Genomic DNA, 20,643 nt, shown 5'->3' on the forward strand with positions numbered 1-20,643 from the left:
TTTTATGGCCGTGCCGCACATGAAATATCTTAGTTCCCTGACCAGGGATTGAACCCATGTCCCCTGCAGTGGAAGCACAGAGCCCTAACCACTGGACCGCCAGGGAAGTCCCCACCAATACATTTCTTGAAGAACCACTCTGTGCTGGGTGATGGCTGGGATTCTAAACCAAAAGTTCCCAGATGCAGCTCTTCAGAGCCTGACTCATGATGTCAAGTCACTAAGGAAGCTTGTTAACAAACAGTGTGGGGTTGTGGTGGGGCTGACAGGTGTGCTTCTTAGTTGTGTCCCTGGCCTCGTGTCCAGATGCAGAGCCAGCTTGGGAATCACTGTCCTCAACTCCTGCAGAACTCCCTCTGGCCTTGGTGGGGCCCTGAGGACCTGGCCCTTGTTGACGCCATTGCTGGTGGTGACCCTCCCTGGGTCGCTCTGGCTTGGTCAGGCCAAGTGTCTGGGAGGTTGTCTTATGTGTGCAGTAGGGAGTGGCCAGTAGAGAAGTAGGGCTGGGCTTGCTTCAGCGGCCCCTGCTCACACCTATCTTTATGTCTCTCAGACAAGCCGGTGCTGGAGGAGTCGGAGGGCCTGGGCAGCCCTCCACCTTACAAGATGATCCAGACTATTGGGCTGTCGGTGGGCGCCGCCGTGGCCTACATCATTGCCGTGCTGGGCCTCATGTTCTACTGCAAGAAGCGCTGCAAGGCCAAGCGGCTTCAGAAGCAGCCGGAGGGCGAGGAGCCAGAGATGGAGTGCCTCAATGGTGAGGGGCCCTGGAGGAGGGAGGCCCAGGAAGAGGGAGGCGGTACTGTGCGCAGGTGCTGAGCGCCCCCCCGTGGCCACGGAGGACAGCGCTGTGGCGCTGGACGGACAGCTGGAGCCAGAGCAGAGCCGCACCACCCCCCGCCATCCCCTTCCCCTCCCCACCACCGCCGCCACCCCCCCTGCCCCAATCCCAGCTGGAAGCCTGGAGTTGGCCTGTTCCCTGGGCCTTGGCTTCTGCGCAACCTGGCTTACATTTTGCTCATTGGAGCCTCTTGGGCCAGCCTCCTACGTTTCCCTGCCTTCTCCCTGCAGTTCGAAACCACAGACATAATTTAAGTATATGTGTTCATGTTTCTTTGCACACCTTGTCTCCCCCCATTAGTCTTTGAGTTTCCCCAGGGACGATCTGTCTGCCTGTTTCCCTCCTCCTGCCATTCTCTCCTACGACTGGGAGCCCCCTGGGGACATTGCTGGGTCTCCCCTCTCAGTTTAGGAGTTCAGGAGCAGGGCCTGGGTTTCCCTTGTTTTGATTTTCCCTTTGTGCCTGTAGGAGACCCTATGAAAGCAAAAACCCTTGTGTCACCATGCTGTCCAGGGACCAGTGACTCAGATGAGACTTGTGCAGTTTGTTCCATTTCAAAAGTTGTAATTGGCTGTGTCAATAAGTGGTCATACCCTAAGGGGGGATGCCTGTCTCCCTCGCCCCAGCCCCATCAGTTCATCGTTTGGATTGTGTGTGGATTTTGTGTGGGACCCTAGGATTGGACCCCTTTGGTGGAAGTGGGAGATTGTGGAAAAGAACTGCAGTCCCCATGGTGGCCAGAGTGTCAGGTGTTATCCTGACACCCTCCCTAACCCCTTCTTCCCAGGTGGGCCTCTGCAGAACGGACAGCCCTCAGCAGAGATCCAAGAGGAAGTGGCCTTGACCAGCTTGGGCTCCGGCTCTGCGACCACCAACAAACGCCACAGCACAAGTGACAAGATGCACTTCCCTCGGGCCAGCCTGCAGCCCATCACCACACTGGGTGTGTTGCCTTGGCCATCATCACCCCTGCTTAACTACAGGCTCTGGTCTGTCTTGGGGCTGTGCTAGGGCTGGTGGCTCTGGAGTCCCAGAGGCCCAGAACATCAGAAGTGGAGGGAGCTTTGGGGAGGCCCGGTCCAGTGTGTCCCCCACCTGTTGTCCACACCCCACCTCCACAGATTTTGTCATTCCTGTGTATTATTCACTTGATGTTTTCTTTAGATTGACTCTCCCTCACCTTTAGAAAAAATCTAACTAAAGTTAGCTTTGTTTTAGGAAGACCTGTGAGAAGTTACGGATCTGTGCTAGTTAAATGGTTTCTGAGCATAGGTTAGAATGTAGAACTAAGATCTGTTTATGGTGAACGACCTAAAATTCTCATACAGACCACCCTCTGAAAATACTATTAATCTGACCCCTTTATTTCACTGTTAGCGACTGCCAAGCCCAGGGCAGAAGGGGAAGTGGTTTGCTCAGGGTCACCCACACAGCTGGGGCCACCGCCCGGTCCAGGTGGGTGGAGCAGAGAGACTCCCTGCTGTGTGACACGGGCCAGGTGCCTCCCAAGTCAGGGGCTTTCTCTGCTCGGAGGGAAGGCTGCTGGCCGACTCAGACGTGTACCCGCAGGGAAGAGCGAGTTTGGGGAGGTGTTCCTGGCAAAGGCGCAGGGCTTGGAGGAGGGGGTGCCAGAGACCCTGGTGCTTGTGAAGAGCCTGCAGAGCCGGGACGAACAGCAGCAGCTGGACTTCCGGAGGGAGTTCGAGATGTTCGGGAAGCTGAACCACGCCAACGTGGTGAGGCTGCTGGGGCTGTGCCGGGAGGCCGAGCCCCACTACATGGTGCTGGAGTATGTGGACCTGGTATGCTGCTGGCCGGGGCCCTGCTTGTCTCGGGCTGGGCAGTGGTCTGACCTGGGGGGGGTGGGGGGCCCCGTGGGAACCTGCTTTCACCACCTTGGGATGCTCAGCCGCCTGTCCCCCCAGCTCTCCGACACCCACCTTTCGTTGACCCGCACCCCGTCTGCCAGCCCCAGGCTGTGGTGGGGCCCAGGTTCTCCCGGCTTCTCCCTCTGCCTGCTGCCTGAATGCGTTCCAGGTCCTCTTCTCTGACTCTTGTTTTCTTTGGTTTGTCTTCTTTTTTTTTTTTTTTTCCCTCCCCAGGGCTTGTCAGCCCTTGAGAATAAACATGTCAGAAACTGGCTTTCCTTCTTTCCCTGCAGCCCGTACCCCTTGAGGGACAGTGTTAACCCAGCCACTAGCCTTCTCTTTCCACTCTGCTTGTCACGCCCAGCTCCACCCCTCCCTCTTCATTCCCTGGCCTGTCTAGGCCTGATCCCCTTGGTCCTCAAAATGCTGCCTGTCAAACTCCCCAGCTCGGGGGCAGGAAGGGGGCCGAGGGACCCTCGTCTTTCCGTTAGTGAGTGCTGACGAGCACTTTGTGCATGTTTTTGCCGCTGGTGGCCCCTCTTTGTTATGTCTGGAGGACACAGCCTTCCTGTCTGGGGTCCGTGAAGACCCTGTGAAGACAGAGGGTTGGGGGCTGTGGGGTTTTCCTCTCTTGGCTCCCTCAGGGCAGGGGCTTCCTCACCTGCCCATCTGGGGCCTCCCCCGAGGGTCACAATGACGGTCCTCCTCCCTTTCTGATGGAGAGCTTCTAGGAGGCACTTCCTATAGTTTTTAATTCCCACTGGACTCTCCCCATGGGAGTGAGTCTGGGCTGGGGATTGGGCATTCAGGTCGGGGCTCCTCACCACCACCCCCGCGTCCCCCCCAGGGCGGGTACCTTGTGAGCACCTGCTGGGTTGGATGTTTTGGAGATACCGGCTGGACTCTGACTTGACAGAGACTCTTGGCTTTTCCTCAGGGAGACCTCAAACAGTTCCTGAGGATTTCCAAGAGCAAGGATGAAAAGTTGAAGTCGCAGCCCCTCAGCACGAAGCAGAAGGTGAGCACGGGGGTGGGTCGAGGCCCCCAAGGTGGGCCAGGACCCGGGGCAGCTACCTAACAGAAGTGCACTGGTTGAATGCAGCCTGTGGGCCAGGCCCCCGCTTACCTCACTGATCACGGTGATCCTCTGCGATACATGTCGCTATCCGAGTTGTGGGTGAAGATGCCAAGGTTTAGAGAGATTAGGTGACTTGTCCCAGTCATGGAGCCTGTGAGTGGCTTTGTGTGGCCACGTTGCCTTCAGAGAGAAGAGCTGCCCTTCACCTTGGCCGCTGGAGTGGGACGTCTGTCGCTTGCCTTGGACGCTGAGCTGGAGGAGCAGCAGGCAGCCTGGGCGTCTAGGGGGGCCTTCGGGGCTGGGCGTGGCCCTGAGCGTGTTTCTTCATCCTCCGCGTGTGAACTGGCCTCCTGACATGGTGCCCCTGCCTCCATCTCCGAGAATCCACAGGATTGTCTGCTATGGCTGTATGTGGAAAGCCACAGGACAGGACGTGCTTCTCCAGCTGGGTGGGATGTCAGGACCCCAGAGCTCACAAATCAGGACACGCGTGGAGCCAGTGAATCTGGCATCATGGGCCCTTGGGGATGCAAAATTGAGGCTGCCGCACGTCCTTGGGGCACTTAGGATCTAGTGGGAGAGCTTGGGTAAGTGAGTATGGTGTGTGCCTTACAGACTTCAGGTAAGACACAGAAAGCAAGTGAGAGGGCTTCCCTGGTGGCGCAGTGGTTGAGAGTCCGCCTGCCGATGTAGGGGACACAGGTTCGTGCCCTGGTCCGGGAAGATCCCACATGCCGCGGAGCAGCTAGGCCTGTGAGCCATGGCCGCTGAGCCTGCGCATCCGGAGCCTGTGCTCCGCAACGGGAGAGGCCACAGCAGTGAGAGGCCCACGTAATGCAAAAAAAAAAAAAAAAAAGGAAAAAAGAAAGCAAGTGAGAGACATAGAATAAGAGACGTTGAAGACGTCCACGTCCTTTAGGTGGACAGACAGTGTGGTTAACAAAGAAGGTCTCCTGGTAGAGAAAGCCATTCGAGTTCAAGTCTCAAGGACAAGAAGTAGGTGAGGGCTTCCCAGGTGGTGCAGTGGTTAAGAATCCGCCTGACAATGCAGTGAACACAGGTTTGAGCCCCGATCCGGGAAGATCCCATATGCCATGGAGCAACTAAGCCCGTGCGCCACAACTACTGAGCCTGTGCTCTAGATCCCGTGAGCCACAGCTACGGAGCCTGCGAGCCACAACTACTGAAGCCCGTGCACCTAGAGCCCACGCTCCGCAGCAAGAGAAGCCACCACAATGAGAAGCCCATGCACCGCGATGAAGAGTAGCCCCTGCTCACCGCAACCAGAGAAAGCCCGTGTGCAGCAACGAATACCCAACACAGCCAAAAATAAATAAATACATTTATTTAAAAAAAAAACAGTAGGTGAATGGTGGGAAGAAGAGGAGTTTAGGTATGTTGCTTTGGTTGGGACAGGGGCGTAGGCAGGTGGCAGGAAGTTATTTCCATCACGTGACCCAAGGGACTCTCTTTGGCTGAGAGTCGTCACCACTGTTGCTGAAGATCTCTCCACACTTTTTTGCCCAAGTGTCTTGAACTTGACGGGGATAATTCAGTAAGTTGGGTTTCATACTCTCCAAGGACGATATTCTGCATTGGATGGTGGGGGAAGGGCATTATTTTTTAAAAAATTGTAGATTTATGGACCGTACCTCAGACTTAGGGCGGACTCTGTGAGAGTGGGGTCTGAGGATCCACATTTTTAAAACAAGCTCTCCAGCTGTTTCTTAAGCTCATTAAGGTTCAAGGAGCCCAGGAGTAGGATAGTGGCTTTGTAATGGTTTTGGTTAAAGTTCCCTATAAGAAATGCATTTTAGGACTTCCCTGGTAGCTCAGTGGTTAAGAATCCTCCTGCCAATGCAGGGGACATGGGTTTGTGCCCTGGTCCGGGAAGATCCCACATACCACAGAGCAGCAAAGCTCTGTGTACCACAACTGCTGAGCCTGGGCTCTAGAGCCCGCGAGCCACAACTACTGAAGCCCGTGTACCTAGAGCCCGTGCTCCGCAACCAGAGAAGCCACCGCAATGAGAAGCCTGCGCATCGCAATGAACAGTGGCCCCTGCTCGCTGCAACTAGAGAAAGCCCGCATGTAGCAACGAAGACTCCAATGCAGCCAAAAATAATAAATAAATAAAATAAATAAATTTATTTTAAAAAATGCATTTTACATCATGGCCCAGCAAACACACACACACACACACACACACACACACACACGCGCACGCACGCACGCAACTAAAATTAATCTTTCACAACCCTATATTTGATGCACTTAATATTTCCTATCTTTTTTTTTTTTAACCCACTAAATTGTTTTTGAGACCCATATGGGTCTCGATCAGTAGTTTGAAAAACATTTCTTTTGGGGGATTCCATGAAAATGAAAATTCTTAGGAAAGCTATATTAAAATTTGTAGATGCTTTCTTGTGCTAATAATTTAGTGAGCTGCTGTGCCACTTTATATTCCTAGGGTCCTGGGGGAATAGAAGGAGAAAACGTTCAGTTTTTAAAGGGAGGTAGAGTGATAAGCAGGCTGCTCCCTGGCCAGCTAGAGCTGGAATGAGGGTACCATGCCTGGACTGGGAGGAGCCTCAGGAGGATTCCAGGATAGCTGTGGGATCGTGATAGCAATCAAAGACACAGGCCCTGGGTGGTGGCATAATTGTAGGTGATGCTTGTTAGAGTAGCTGATAAGATAATGGAGATTTTGAAGTTTGAGCCCTGTAACCTGTGATTTCTCCGTGGATCACCTGCAGGCTAATGATGGGACCAGGAGCAGGGGCAGCTTAGCATACCTGGTGGACAGCGCTTTGCTTTAAGCAGTCAGACGCCGGATAGGAAGCAGCAGCCTGTTTGGGAAGAGCAGGGAAGTGTCACGGTGGCTTAGCCAGAACTCGGGCGAGCCCCCGGGGTGTTAAAGTTGGAAAGGAGGGGTGGATCTGGTCTTCACCAAAGTGCAGGTGTTTATAACAGCATTTGAAAATTAATCCCGTGGCCATCTGATGGCAGCTTGCCCAACAGTAAGGAAACACTTAACTGGCGTGGGTTAACAGAATTCCCTTTTACTGTCCTCGCTTAGCCAGTATTTCCAGAAGCACTGCTTCTCTAGAAAGATAGCAAGTTAGTCACTGGGCCAAGACCTCTGTCTTCTGTTCCCATGACTAGCAGCAGATTGTTTAGCTTGTGAGCCAGAGCAGAGAGGGCAGGCTGAGGGGAAAGCCAAGTCTGATGAGAGCTTGTTACAAAAGGCTTTGTCTGCCCCTTACAGACAACCGGGCAAGGTTGGACAGTGCCCTGGCGTTTTGAAGCCTGAAGTAAGAGTGTGTCCATTTATAATGCCTTTTACCAACCAGTGCCACTTGGGGCTTCCTGAGGATGGCAGCCTGGGAGCTCTTTTGGGAGCATGACCTCTACTTTTTCTTGGAGATCCAGTGCCCGGCTCTGCACCCAGGGACGGCTCAGTAATCCTGGTGGACCTGTTCACCTGACCTCATTGGCTCATGCAGTTGGTTGGAAGCTCTCTGCAGATTTTGTGGCTTCACTTTTGATAAAGAAAATGCACCAAGAAGATGAGATTTCCCCTAACCCTTGGTAGTGGCCCACGTTCAGCCCATCTGCACATGCAGTGTCAGTCGATATATTGGATATGTAAGGGGTCCAGACTGGTCGTGCTTGGGATCAGTGCTGTCTGATAGAACTTCCCAAGGTGGTGGAAGCATCTGCACCTGTGCTGTCCAGTGCAGTGGTCACCAGCCCCATGTGGCTACTGAGTACTTAGCATGTGGCTAGAGAGACGGAGGAGCTGAATTTTTTATTTTATTAAGTTTTAGTTAACTTAAGTAGCTACACAGGGCTAGGGGGCTACTGTTTTGGACAGCACAGGTATAGACCATTGTTTTTAAACTTTTTGACTGAGACCCACAATTGCGAAAAAAAAACACCACATTTTACATCACAGTGCAACACAGACGTGCATATTTATTTATTTATTTTAAATATTCTAAAGTGTCACTTTTTAAAAATTAATTAATTAATTAATTTTTGGCTGCGTTGGGTCTTTGTTGCTGCGTGCGGGCTCTCTCTAGTTGTGACGATTGGTGGCTGCTCTTCATTGCGGTGCACGGGCTTCTCATTGCAGTGGCTTCTCTAGTTGCGGAGCACAGGCTCTAGGCGCACGGGCTCCAGTAGTTGTGGCGCGTGGGCTCAGTAGTTGTGGCTCGCGGGCTCTAGAGCGCAGGCTCAGTAGTTGTGGCACACAGGCTTAGTTGCTCCTCGGCATGTGGGATCTTCCCGGAGCAGGGCTTGAACCGTTGTCCCCTGCATTAGCAGGCAGATTCTTAACCACTGCGCCACCAGGGAAGTCCCAGATGTGTATATTTAAAAAATGAAAAAAGTTCCATGAATGATAGTTATCCTTACCACGTATGATACACTCTGATATTTTCTATTCCTTTAAAAAAATTCTGGTTAAGATTCACTAAATGGGTTTTATGCCATACTAGTAGGTCGTGAACACAATTAGCAACTCTCCAGTGGAGGCAGTGGGGCCTGCAGGGATCTCACTGGTCAGAGCACACAGACTGAGAAGACCTGTCTTTGGAGTGACCCCTCTCCCAGTGTTTGGACTCAGCTCTTCTCCTGGCCTTTCTGTGACGCTGGGAGCCAGGCTGGTGAAGCTGCTTGGAGCCAGCCAGGGATGCCAAAGGGTCAGTCCACAGCCAGCACCCCACCCCTGGGGTCACTGATGGCAGACAGCCCTTCCTGTGCCCCCATCCATAGTGAGGTGATCCAGGAAAGGCGGCTGCAGTGTTGAGGAAAGAGCCAGGCTTTGGCATTTGGCTGGGACTGTGGGCAAGGCTGAGGAGGAGCCCACCTCACAGAGAGCAAGCAGGGGAGCAGCTAGCTTGGCTCAGGGCCCGGGCACACAGTAGGTGCACAATAAGTGTTCACACCCCCTTCTCTCTGACTGGGTGGTCTCCTTCTTGCCCTGGGTAATGTGGGAGCAGCCCTTCTACCACTCACATTCACCTTTGTTCCTTTTTGAACTTCAGGGACATAGAATCAGATAAACCACAATCTTGGTTAATCTGTGACATACTCTCATTGGTCCACACACAGCCTGCTTTTACTTAGTTATTATTATTTTTAAAATGTGTTGATTGGCGTGTGTATGTATGTGTGTATGTTTCGTTTTGATATTTCAAACTTAAAAGCTGTAAGAATGGTTCAAGGAGCTCCTACAAACCCTTTATCCAGATCCAATTGTTTACATTTTGCCCCATTTGCTTTATTATTCTCTGTCTGTATATTATTATTTGTGTGCATCTTTCTGAACCATTGGAGGTAAGTTAGAGGCCGACTTCTGACCTTTTGCAGTCAATAGGCAAATGATACCTTGTCGGGTCTTGATTAGTATTTTCTTGATCACCCATGATACCAGTCATCGGCCACATTTGTCTCTCCGTGATTTAGTATGTGGTGGGTGGTTTCTCCTTTATGGATCCTGAAAGTGAGTCTCTGTGCTGGAAGAAATACACAGCTGGCCAGTAACTTGTTAAATAACCTTCCACGTGGACCTCTTTGCATTTCTGTTTGCCTTGTTTTTATACACAAGGAAATGCTACATGTCCTGTGTCCCTTGGTGTTGCTCCCAAGGATCGGATAAGGTGACAGAGGCATAGGGACCATTGGTCTTTACAAGCACTCGGCTGGTGCTCTGATTTTACCTCTGTTTGGCATGAGTCACCTTCCCCCAATTGGTGGCACCCTTCTGCAGGTACAATTCTTACCTCCCTTTTAGACTGCCCTCTCACCAGGAGCCCAGTCTTGCCATCCCTGTTATATTCCATCAGCACCCAGTTGTGTGTGGTGTATAGTAGATGCTCAATTGATATTCATTCAGTGCATTGGTGTATATTTTTTAAATGTTAATATTTCTTAATTATAATTGCATTTAATATGTTATATAATGTATTATATGTAATACATTCACATGGCTCAAAAACTTTTAAAAGGTATCAGTGAAAAATCTCCCCAACTCTCTTACACTTTGGAAAATAGTTTTTCATTATTTTGTAATGCTAGAGCTACTCCCAGTCCTTAACCCCACACGAGGTATCTTAGAGAAACTCATGCATGTATACACTCATAAGAACATTCATAACAGCACTGTTTTTTCTTTTTAAGGAGGGAGGGAGGGAGAAGGGGAGGAAGGAAGGGAGGGAGGAAGAGAGAGGTCATGCTCTTATTTATTTGGTTGTGCCGGGTCATAGTTGTGGCCAGTGGACTCCTTAATTGTGGCTTGTGGGCTCCTTAGTTGTGGCATGCAAACTCTTAGTTGCGGCATGCATGTAGGATCTAGTTCCCTGACCAGGGATCGAACCCGGGCCCCCTGTATTGGAAGCTCGGAGTCTCATCACTGTGCCACCAGGGAAGTACCCAGCACTGTTCCTTTTTTTTTTTTTTTTTTTTTTTAATTTTGGCTGCGTTGGGTCTTCATTGCTGCACGCGGGCTTTTCTCTGGTTGTGGCGAGCAGAGGCTACTCTTATTTGCGGTGCATGGGCTTCTCACTGTGGTGGGTTCTCTTGTTGTGGAGCACGGGCTCTAGGCACGCGGGCTTCAGTAGTTGTGGTACGTGGGCTCAGTAGCTGCCCAGCACTGTTCTTAATAGCGAAAATCTGGCGGGGGGAGGAAACAAATTTCCACCAACATTAGAAGGAATAAATTATGATGTGTTTATGATGAAAAAGAACTCAGTACAATGATATCCCAAAAAAAGGATGAACCTTGCAATGTTAAGTGAAAGAATCAAGGCACAAAGGAATATACGTATTTGTATGCTTGCAGCCTTATCTGGTTCTAAAACAGGCAAAATGGAATTGTATTGTTTGTTTAGGAACATATGCATAAGCGGTAAAACTGTAAAGAACAGACACATTATTTTCATAAAAGTCAGGATAGTGATTACCTCTTGAGAGAGGAGAATTTGTGATGGGGAAGAAGCCAGTGGGGGGCTTCTGGGGGCCTATCATTGTTTTTTTTTTTTTAACTTGGTGACTGTTACCTGGGTGTGGGTGTTATAGTTATTCATGAAAGTAGACATATACTTTATGAATTTTTCTATATGTAGTTCACACCAAAATATAAACCAAAAGTTTCCCTACCTTTTTTCTGTGGCCTCCAGCTACCCTTCTAGAGGCAACCAGTGTCTCTGTGTGTGTGTGTGTGTGTGTGTATCTGTCTACCTTCGCTCACACATATATTTTATATATAGATATATATGATTGTTTATTTTGTTTTTAATGAAATGCAACTAATAGAAAATATGTAACTTTGAAGTAAAAAAAAAAAAAGAGGAACAACCCATAAAGATGTGAGCTATACTTACTGCCCAGTTATTTTTCACTCAGCAGGTGGTCACTATGTGTTCTCCCCACCCCACCTGTCACTCGCTTAATCTAGCACCTGCTGTGCATGGGAGTGGGGCTGAAAACTTCATTTCATTCAATTCAGTTCTCCAACAACCCGGGAGGCAGGTCCTGTTATTCCCATTTTACAGAGAAGGGAACAGGCTGTTGTGCCTTTGTTTTGGGGCTTCCTTCAGCATCACATTAATGGTGCTGAGACCCCGGCAAGAGCTGTGTCAAGAGCGATCCGCCAATACCCCAGTCCTGATCTGCTCTGACAGCCCCCTTTCTCGTTCCAGGTGGCTCTGTGTACCCAGGTGGCCCTGGGAATGGAGCATCTGTCCAACAACCGCTTTGTGCACAAGGACCTGGCCGCTCGAAACTGCCTGGTCAGCGCTCAGAGACAGGTGAAGGTGTCGGCCCTGGGGCTCAGCAAGGACGTGTACAACAGGTAGGGGGCACAGGTGGGGTGGGCGAGGGGCAGAGGGCAGACACAGCTGGCGGGGGGGGGGAAAGGGCTTAGTCCAAAGCTGGAGGCCCCAGGAGGGGCAGAACCTTCCCACCCTCTCCCAAGGGTGCAGTAGGCTTTCCCAGCCAGTGGACCACAACTCCCTGATCTTACACATTTTCTCTAGTGATAAAAAAAATTATAAACCTTTTTCAAAAGTGACTAGTCACACTTTATATAGTTTTATATAGAATTTAACCATTCATATGGTTCCCTCTGTAACTTCCTGAATTCAGTAATTATTATTTTTAAGGCTAAGACTTAAAGCTCAGCACCTGCAGCCAGAGATTGCTCTGGAATATACATTACCTAGTGCTTCCGGGAACGTCCCCTCAAGTCATCCCAGTTCTGACTCACCCTGGTTTGTCTGACTGTTGCTTTAGTCATGATTGGGTGATTGGGTTATCACTAGTAAAGCTCTTTAAGATTTCTTTTCATTTAACGTGTTCATTTTTCACACTTTTAAACTAATATAGAAAGTATGCATGATTATTAGCTTATAAATATTGACATTAGGCAAAGTCTGATTCTTAGGGAATTTTTTAACCATCAGACCCCATGTAGATGCCTCCAGATTTCATCCAGTATACAACCCCCCCACCCCACCCCTTGCTAATCAAAAATGTTTCCAATTTCCCTGAATGCCTTGATACAGAAAATCTGGGCTGTAGCTTGGGTATGAGACCCAGACCTGGGATGAGGTTGGGATCCCAGGCTGTGCCCCTCACTCCCCCACCCCCACGCCTGTGTGTCCTCTTGTCCTGCAGTGAGTACTACCACTTCCGCCAGGCCTGGGTGCCGCTTCGCTGGATGTCCCCTGAGGCCATCCTGGAGGGCGACTTCTCCACCAAGTCTGATGTCTGGGCCTTCGGCGTGCTGATGTGGGAAGTGTTCACTCATGGGGAAATGCCCCATGGTGGGCAGGCAGACGATGAAGTGCTGGCAGGTAGGCAGCTCTGTTTCCGCGAGACAATTCCAGATGTTCTCTAGGTGGAGAGCTTGCTCAGGGTCTCGGGGCCAGTTCAGCAGCCCCCTCCCCTCTCAGGGCTGGTATCACGGATATGGCACACGGATATGGCACTATAATCTGATCCACTTGTTAGATTACCGAAATACCTTCATACTGGTTGGTAAATAGCCCTTGTCCCCAGCGTTCACTGTAGCTACTCTGGTGCCTGCTTATTGACCCCGCTTCAGCCCCTGTGCATTGGCTGCTTCTTGTGCTGCTTGGACCCTGCCACCGCCAGCCAGAGAGAGCTGGGACCAGGGGAGTCCTCCCCTTTGCTTGCAAGATGCTTTCTATAAACTCCTTGAATCCTTGCTCATTCACACTGGCCAGCGTCCCTCAGAGTCTCCCTCACGTGGCTGCCTGTGGGAACTGCAGGCTCCACAGGGTACTGGACAGGTGGTTAAATATTTTGACTAACCCTCTTCCCACCGTCTTTCTGCAGACTTGCAGGCTGGGAAGGCCAGACTCCCGCAACCTGAGGGCTGCCCTTCCAAGCTCTACCGGCTGATGCAGCGCTGCTGGGCCCTCAGCCCCAAGGACCGGCCCTCCTTCAGCGAGATCGCCAACACCCTGGGAGACAGCCCCGCGGATAACAAGCCGTGAGGAGGGAGCCCAGGCAGGCTGTGCCTCAGGATGGCGTGGGCAGGGGAGGACCTCCTGCGGGGTGCCCACAGCATGATGGGCAAGATCCTGGTCCTCTTGGGCCCTAGGGGCCCTGCCCAGGCACCAAAGGCACTGCTGAGGTCAGGCAGGGCCTGGGCTTTCTTCCTCTTCCTCACCCTCAGCCCTTGGGGAGGCTGATTTGGACCCAGACTGGTTGACTGGGGCTTTGGGCTGGGCAGCTTTCTCTGCCACCCCTTCCCCCATCAGGGACAGTGTGGGTGCCTCAGGTAACCCCAATTTCTGGCCTGGGTCTCCTCCCCTCCACCAGGTCCAGTCCTGCCACTCACCTGCCAACTTCATCAGGGGAGGGCTAGGCTGGAGGTGAGCTGGCATCAAGGGGAGTTCCTTAATATACTCGAGTCCTGGATTGTTCTGGCCCCTGGGGACCACTTTGGGGTCGGCACTAGGATCATGGAGGACCCAGCCAGCGAGTCCCCCCCACCCCCCGCCATGGACATGTGCACGCTGACCCAGACCTGCGCCTCCTCCCCACCCTTCTCTCCTTTTCTCATCCTAAGTGCCTGGCAGATGAAGGAGTTTTCAGGAGCTTTTGACACTATATAACCCGCCCTTTTTGTATGCACCGTGGGCGGCTTTTGTATGTAATTGCAGCGTGGGGTGGGAGGGCATGGGACGGAGGGGTGGGTCCTGGAGGAGATGGGACAGTGGGCCACCCCTGCCTCACAACCTTTATTGTTGTTGTTGTTGTTTGTTTGTTTGTTTTGGTTTTTTTTTTTTTTTTTTTACACTCGCTGCTCTCAATAAAGGAGCCTTTTTTACAACCTGCTTCTGATGCTCATTCCCTACTCTTTGCCCATAAATGAGGTGCCTTCTTCCCTCGCTTATCAGAAGGGGCCATGTGCCCTCCCGGAGTCTTGGGGGGGGGTGCTTGGGCAGGGATAACTGGCAGACACTGGTCCTTCTCTCTGGTTTGTGGAGCAGTTGAATACTTTTTTTTTTTTGGCCACACTACGTGGCTTGCGGGGTCTTAGTTCCCCAATCAGGGATTGAATCCGGGCCACGGCAGTGAAAACACGGAGTCCTAACCACTGGACTGCCAGGGAATTTCCTCCTGGGGCAGTTGAGAATGTGGGCTCAGAGGAGGTGAGGCCGCCTCTTGTTCATGTGACCCTGTGTTGAACTTTGATGCCAACTAATTATTCTCTGCTGGCTGGCCTGGTACTCACACTCAGGTATTGAGTGTAGAAGTGTGAGGAGGGAACTATTAGAGTGGGATTGGAGAAGGAGTTAGTGACAGATTCAGGTCTCTGAATTCCTTTAAGACTCTAGGAAGGTGATGGAGGAGATAGGACTGAGCAGAGATGTGCTTAATGCCTCATTGCTCCAGGGCTTTCAGCCCTCAGCTTGTTTGATTCCTGCCTCTTCATTACCTAGACCTTGTGTCATCAGTTACAATCTACCATATCGTAACTTCAGCATGGTTCCCCATCCTAAAGAGATAAGTCCTGACCTCTGGAATTGCTCTGGTTCCTTCTGTTCCTCACCAAATTTCTCCGTAATGAAAAGAACAGCTAATATTTATTAAATACTTGCTCTGTACCAGTCACTTTGCTAAGCAGTTAACATACATTATCTTATTGAACTTCTGTGACCACTCTGTTAGCCAGATATTATTGTTCCCATTTCACAGATTAGGAAACCAATGCTCAGGGAGGTCAGGTAGTTTCCCTAAGGTTGCACAAACGGTAAGTGAGCCACTGTTGTAGATACACAGTGTGGTACATTCCTCAGGTGTGTTGGAGTGTAAAAAAACAAAAACAAAAAAACCCCCATAAGAACAATTTCTCTAGAGCAATGCTTTTCAAATTGTGGGTTGTAACCATCATCTAAAAAATATGAAACAATAAAAAACTATCTGAGTATATTGTATACCTTATGGGTAAGTATTGTTTTACAAAATTGTCTTCATTATATTTGATAATGTGTTTGGGTATGTTAGCTTATGTCAGCTATGGGGGTGGTGCTGCAGCATAAAACCCCCAAATCTCACAACAACAATTAATTTTTCTCACAGATCTGCAAGTTGGTGAGGTTTGGCTGAACTTGGCTGGACTTAGCTGAGTTCAGGCAGGCTTGGCACCAGGTGGTAGGTCTGGTTTGGGTCTACTCTGCTGGCCCCCAGAGCATGCTCTCATGCAGTAGCAGGAGCACAAGAAGTCCCGCCAGATCATGCCAGCACATTTAAAAGCTTCGGTCTATTAACATTTTATCAGCCAAAGCAAGTCACATGTCAAAACCCAACATCAGCACTAGTAGGATGTGACTGCAAAGGATGTAGATATCTTATTCCAACACAGGGTGTGAAAATGGGTTACAATAATTGAATTCACTCCATGTTGTGATGTAAAAATTATTTCCTCCTGTGGGATGCACTCAGAAGTACTGGGAAGGCAGTACTGTAGAAGGTCATTTATCACTAAGCCTCTTCTTAGAGGCTTCAAGGAAGATGCCTGGTCTTCCTTGACTGCTGTGCAGTGGCTAACACTGCTGGCCACATCTGCCTTTTCAAATTCTCCTCTCTTCCCTTTGGTGATGGTACGTCGTATCCACCTTCTCTGACGAGGCCTTCTCCAGCTCTGGTTGTGGCTTCCTTCTTCTGCCTGCCCCAGAGATGGCTGTTCTCCTGGCTTCTGTCCTTGGTCTACCTCTCTCTACATTCTCACCCTCAGGAATCTCATCTAACCTCATGTGACTTTAACTGGCCCTTCAGTGTGGACAGTTCCCAAAGCATTAGCTCCAGTTCCAGCCTCTACCTCAAGCTTCAGACTCACACTCCCCTTTTTCTACAGGACATTTCTCTCTACCTGTTTCCCTGGGCCCAAACTGAACTTACCTCTCTCCCAAACCTGTTCTTTAAGCCAAGTTCCCTGTTTCCATTATTGATGGAGAATAGTCACCCTTACTTAGAATCTCAACCCATCATGAGCCCTCTTCTCTGTGCACCCCCTTCCCATGCAGGCCATCACCAAGATCCATTTATTCTACCTCTGCCCTGTTTCTATCTTTGCTTAATTTTAAGGGAAAAATTTTTGCATAGAAGTAATACTGATCATGGAAGAAGTCAAGTGGTACAGACTTGCATAAAGCAAAAAATACATTCCTCTAGAAGGAACACACCCAAGCTCATTCTACAAGGCCACTATCACCCTGATACCAAAACCAGACAAAGATATCACAAAAAAAGAAAATCATAGGCCAACATCACTGGTGAACATAGACACAAAAATCCTCAACAAAATACTAGCAAACAGAATCCAGCAACACATTAAAAGGATCATAGACCATGATCAAGTGGGATTTATCCAAGGGATGCAAGGATTCTTCAATATATGCAAATCAATCAATGTGATACACCATATTAACAAATTGAGGAATAAAAACCATATGATCATCTCAATAGATGCAGAAAAAGCTTTTGACAAAATTTAACACCGTTTTATGATTAAAAACTCCAGATAGTGGACACACAGGGAACCTACCTCAACACAATAAAGACCATATATGACAAACCCACAGCAAACGTCATTCTCAAAGGTGAAAAACTGAAAGCATTTCCTCTAAGATCAGGAAAAAGACAAGAATGTCCACTGTCACCACTATTATTCCACATAGTTTTGGAAGTCCTAGCCATGGCAATCAGAGAAGAAAAAGAAATAAAAGGAATCCAAAAAAAATGAACTTATTTGCAAAGCAGAAATAGAGACACAGATGTAGAGAACAAACTCATGGATACTAAGGGCGGAAGAGGGGGGTGGGATGAACTGGGAGATTGGGATTGACATATATACACTACTATGTATAAAATAGATAACTAATGAGAACCTATTGTATAGCACAGGGAACTCTACTCGATGCTCTCTGGTAACCTAAATGGGAAAGAACTCTTAAAAAAGAAGGGATATATTTTTACGTATAACTGACTCACATTACTGTACAGCAGAAACTAACACGACATTGTAAAGCAACTATACGCCAGTAAAAATTAAAAACACCCATTCCTCTTGTCTGATGGAAAGCACGATGAGTGTTTGCAGCGTGGCTTTTCCTGATATTTCCTGGGCGCACTGACTCATGACCTTTCCATTCCCCCTAATGCTGCCATCACCACTGAGACCTCTTTTCTTCTATGTGAAGTTAAGAATCCCTGTGTAGAATTCTGCTCAATCTTATGGGGCAGCCTGGATGGGAGGGAAGTCTGGGGGAGAATGGATATGTGTATATGTATGGCTGAGTCGCTTTGCTGTGCACCTGAAACTATCACAACGTTGTTAATTGGTTATTTCCCAATGAAAACAGTTTTAGAGTGTTACTAATTTTTTTTTTTTTTTTTTTTTTTTGGTGATAGCAATTTTTTAAAAAGCAGTCTTGGACTTCCCTGGTGTCGCAGTGGTTAAGAATCCGCCTGCCAATGCAGGGGACACGGGTTCGAGCCCTGGTCCGGGAAGATTCCACATGCCGCCGTGCACCACAGCTACTGAGCCTGCACTCTAGAGCCCGAGAGCCACAACTACTGAAGCCCGCACGCCTAGAGCCCGTGCTCCACAACAAAAGAAGCCACCGCAATGAGAAGCCTGCGCACTGCAACGAAGATTAGCCCCCGCTTGCTGCAACTAGAGAAAGCCCGCATGCAGCAACAAAGACCCAACACAGCCATAAAATAAATAAATTAATTTTTAAAAAAAGTAATAGTAATAAATTTTTGTTCCGATTTTACTTGGGTGATAAAAATCAGGAGAAAGAAAGTTCAGGGTGGGAATGGTGTAGAATGAGGGGATCTGGCTGAAATTCTCATGCCCTTCTGGAGGTCCTTCATGGTCTGGACAGGGGGCTACTGCGATTGAGGCCTTATCGGAGAAGCACCAAACTCACATTCCAGGGAGGCCAGGCAGGGGACTTATCTGAGTTCAGTGGGCTGTGCAGAGTCTATAGTGAACCTGGGAGCAGATGCCTCGTCTCTGGCCACCATTCAACTCTGCTCCAGGATATTGTGATCCTGCAGGCGTGTAGGACCGGGGTTGCTAAAAATTCCAATTTTTTGAGAGAGGCCAGATAATCAGATTTCTATGTAAAATCTCCTGATTTTAAAATATTCTATGGTCCAAAGAAGACACACCTATGAGCCAGTTTTTGATTGTAACTTTATCCACATCAGCAGTTTTGTTTCCTGAACCTGCTGTAATGTGGTGTGGGTGGAGTGGTGCCCCCCTTCCCCCACCGGTGATAAAGGGCTGTGAAGGAGCTGTGGCACTAATGCTGCTGTGCAATTGCCCTGGGGTTCGGTGAAATGGGAGAGATGGCAGCCTCTGTGAAGGGAAGCTGTGTACTGTTGTCATCCTGGACCCCATTCCCTGTGGACGTGGCAGACGGCCGTCGTTCTCTGCTGAGTGGGGTGCCACCGCTTAAGGCTGTCCACCCTGCGTGTCTATAGTAGGTTTTTCAAATGGAAAAGTCGTTAGAAGCCAGGCAAGAATGAACCCCAACGGCTGTGATTTTAAGACTGTGCGGCTTAGACAAATCCCAAGCAAACATTTGTGGCCCCTGAAGACCGTCTGGAACCTATTTATCTATTTGACCTGTTCTTCCTCTTGAGCTAACACATTCCATATGTTTAACTACCTGTTGTGCAGAGTAAATTAGGAAAAGAGAAAAAAAAAAACTCTTTAAAAAACTATTGGGAAAGGGGGGAGAGGAGGGCTCTTAATTCCTGTATTTAGGGGTTTGATGAACAAGCCATGTTTTTACTATGTACGTGTATATGTATGTATATATACACACATGATATCTCACAAATCACTTGAACATACTTTATTTCAGTATTTTTCAGTCTTTGGATTGCGATTCACAGTAAGAAATGCAGTTGACGTTGTCATCCAGTACACACACATTGAATCATATGAAACTGACAGTATACTACCCTCTCGACCTATAAAATGGCAGTTTTTTATGGTTCGAACTAAAAATAATGCAAAGAAAAGTTTTATGCAACAATATTTACTCGTCTCTTTTTTTGTGAGACCCATTACTTTATTAATTTAAATGCTGGTTGCAGTATACTAAATTGATTTCACTATCACTACCACTTTATTCACAACTGATTGCTTTATTTAATCTTCATAACAATTTTTAAGGCAGGAATCATCACCCTATGCCATCCCCTTAAACACAAGAGGCTGTTTATCCTAGGGACAAGGTGATTAACTCCCTAACCACTTACTTAGACCACCACTGCAGTTTAATCTATATCTCTTCTAATCTTTTTAAGGACCTCGTACCGACAATGAGTAATGTGGAGTTTGGAGAGGTCAAAAACTTGTTTCCAGGCACAAGGCTAGGAAGAGGCAGCTTCCAGATTTTAATAATTTCTGTAATAGTAAAGGTCAAGCTATTTTCACTGCCTTGGAGCTAAGAACCAGACCCAGACCCTGAACCTGGGTTTTGCAGCACTCCACTCTTTTTTTTCCTCCTGTGGGCTTTTCTTGGCTTTCAAGAGAAGGGCGTGCGTGGTGTGTGTGTGTGTGTGTGGTGTGCGTGGTGTGTATGTGTGTGTGTGTGACGCATGCACTTGCTTGCTTGCTTAAACTTTCTGTCTGGCTATACTTTTTCCCAGGCCTTTGCACTGGTTGAGGGGTGGGCTTTATCCCCGCAACCACCCCCTCCCCCAGCCCAGGCCGCAGCTGGAAGTCTTTACAGATCATCATTTCTCCTCCCTGCCCCCATTGGGGACCGGGAGGCCGACTGTCTCCCCCAGTCTTTTCCAGTTGTACGTCTGCCAAAGATCCCCGCCCCCCCAAAAAAAACCAGTATAGAGAATGATGAATGAGGACCGGGGAGCCGGCCTGGTGGGAAAGTGTCGTCACCTTGAAAAGAGAGGGAAAGGGAAAGGAAGTGGTGGGGGGGAGGGGAAGTAGTGGAGCCGAGAGGCCGCAGGGCGAAGAGTGTAGACAGCGGGGACACAAGCCCCCTTTGCTCCGCCAGTAACGTTGACTCCCTCGGGAAGGCGTGGGGAAATGCTCTAATCCCTGCAGTCCCTGGGAATTTGGGCTGCATATCATTTACTGCAATCCGCACAATCCACTCAGGGACTATCCCAGTGTTAGCTTCCAGCCCTTCCAGCACCGGGTTCCCAGTACCGCTTCCTCTCCTCCGCAAGACTGCGCTCCAGTGCTCTTCCAGGCTTCCTCTACCGCAGGTTCCTCCCAATTCTCTCCACCATTCTCTGGTCAGTGGGGCGGAGTCGTACCTCCT

The 20,643-nt window shown here is 49.3% G+C and overlaps 1 protein-coding gene across 1 annotated transcript in view; it reads left to right on the plus strand.

Moving 5' to 3' along the window:
- The window catches only part of PTK7 (protein tyrosine kinase 7 (inactive)), a 60,528-nt gene extending 46,365 nt beyond the window's left edge, over positions 1–14,163 (plus strand). Inside the window, exons 14-20 of the mRNA XM_059078200.2 lie at positions 554–757; positions 1,629–1,784; positions 2,411–2,643; positions 3,647–3,727; positions 11,497–11,648; positions 12,473–12,651; positions 13,157–14,163. Of these exons, the coding sequence (XP_058934183.1) occupies positions 554–757; positions 1,629–1,784; positions 2,411–2,643; positions 3,647–3,727; positions 11,497–11,648; positions 12,473–12,651; positions 13,157–13,317 (1,166 nt within the window). The 3' untranslated portion in view covers positions 13,318–14,163. The remainder of the gene's footprint in view (positions 1–553; positions 758–1,628; positions 1,785–2,410; positions 2,644–3,646; positions 3,728–11,496; positions 11,649–12,472; positions 12,652–13,156) is intronic.
- Positions 14,164–20,643: the final 6,480 nt, after the last annotated feature.

The sequence above is a fragment of the Kogia breviceps genome, chromosome 10, assembly GCF_026419965.1.
Source record: "Kogia breviceps isolate mKogBre1 chromosome 10, mKogBre1 haplotype 1, whole genome shotgun sequence".
In the NCBI taxonomy this organism is placed as follows: Eukaryota; Metazoa; Chordata; class Mammalia; order Artiodactyla; family Physeteridae; genus Kogia; species Kogia breviceps.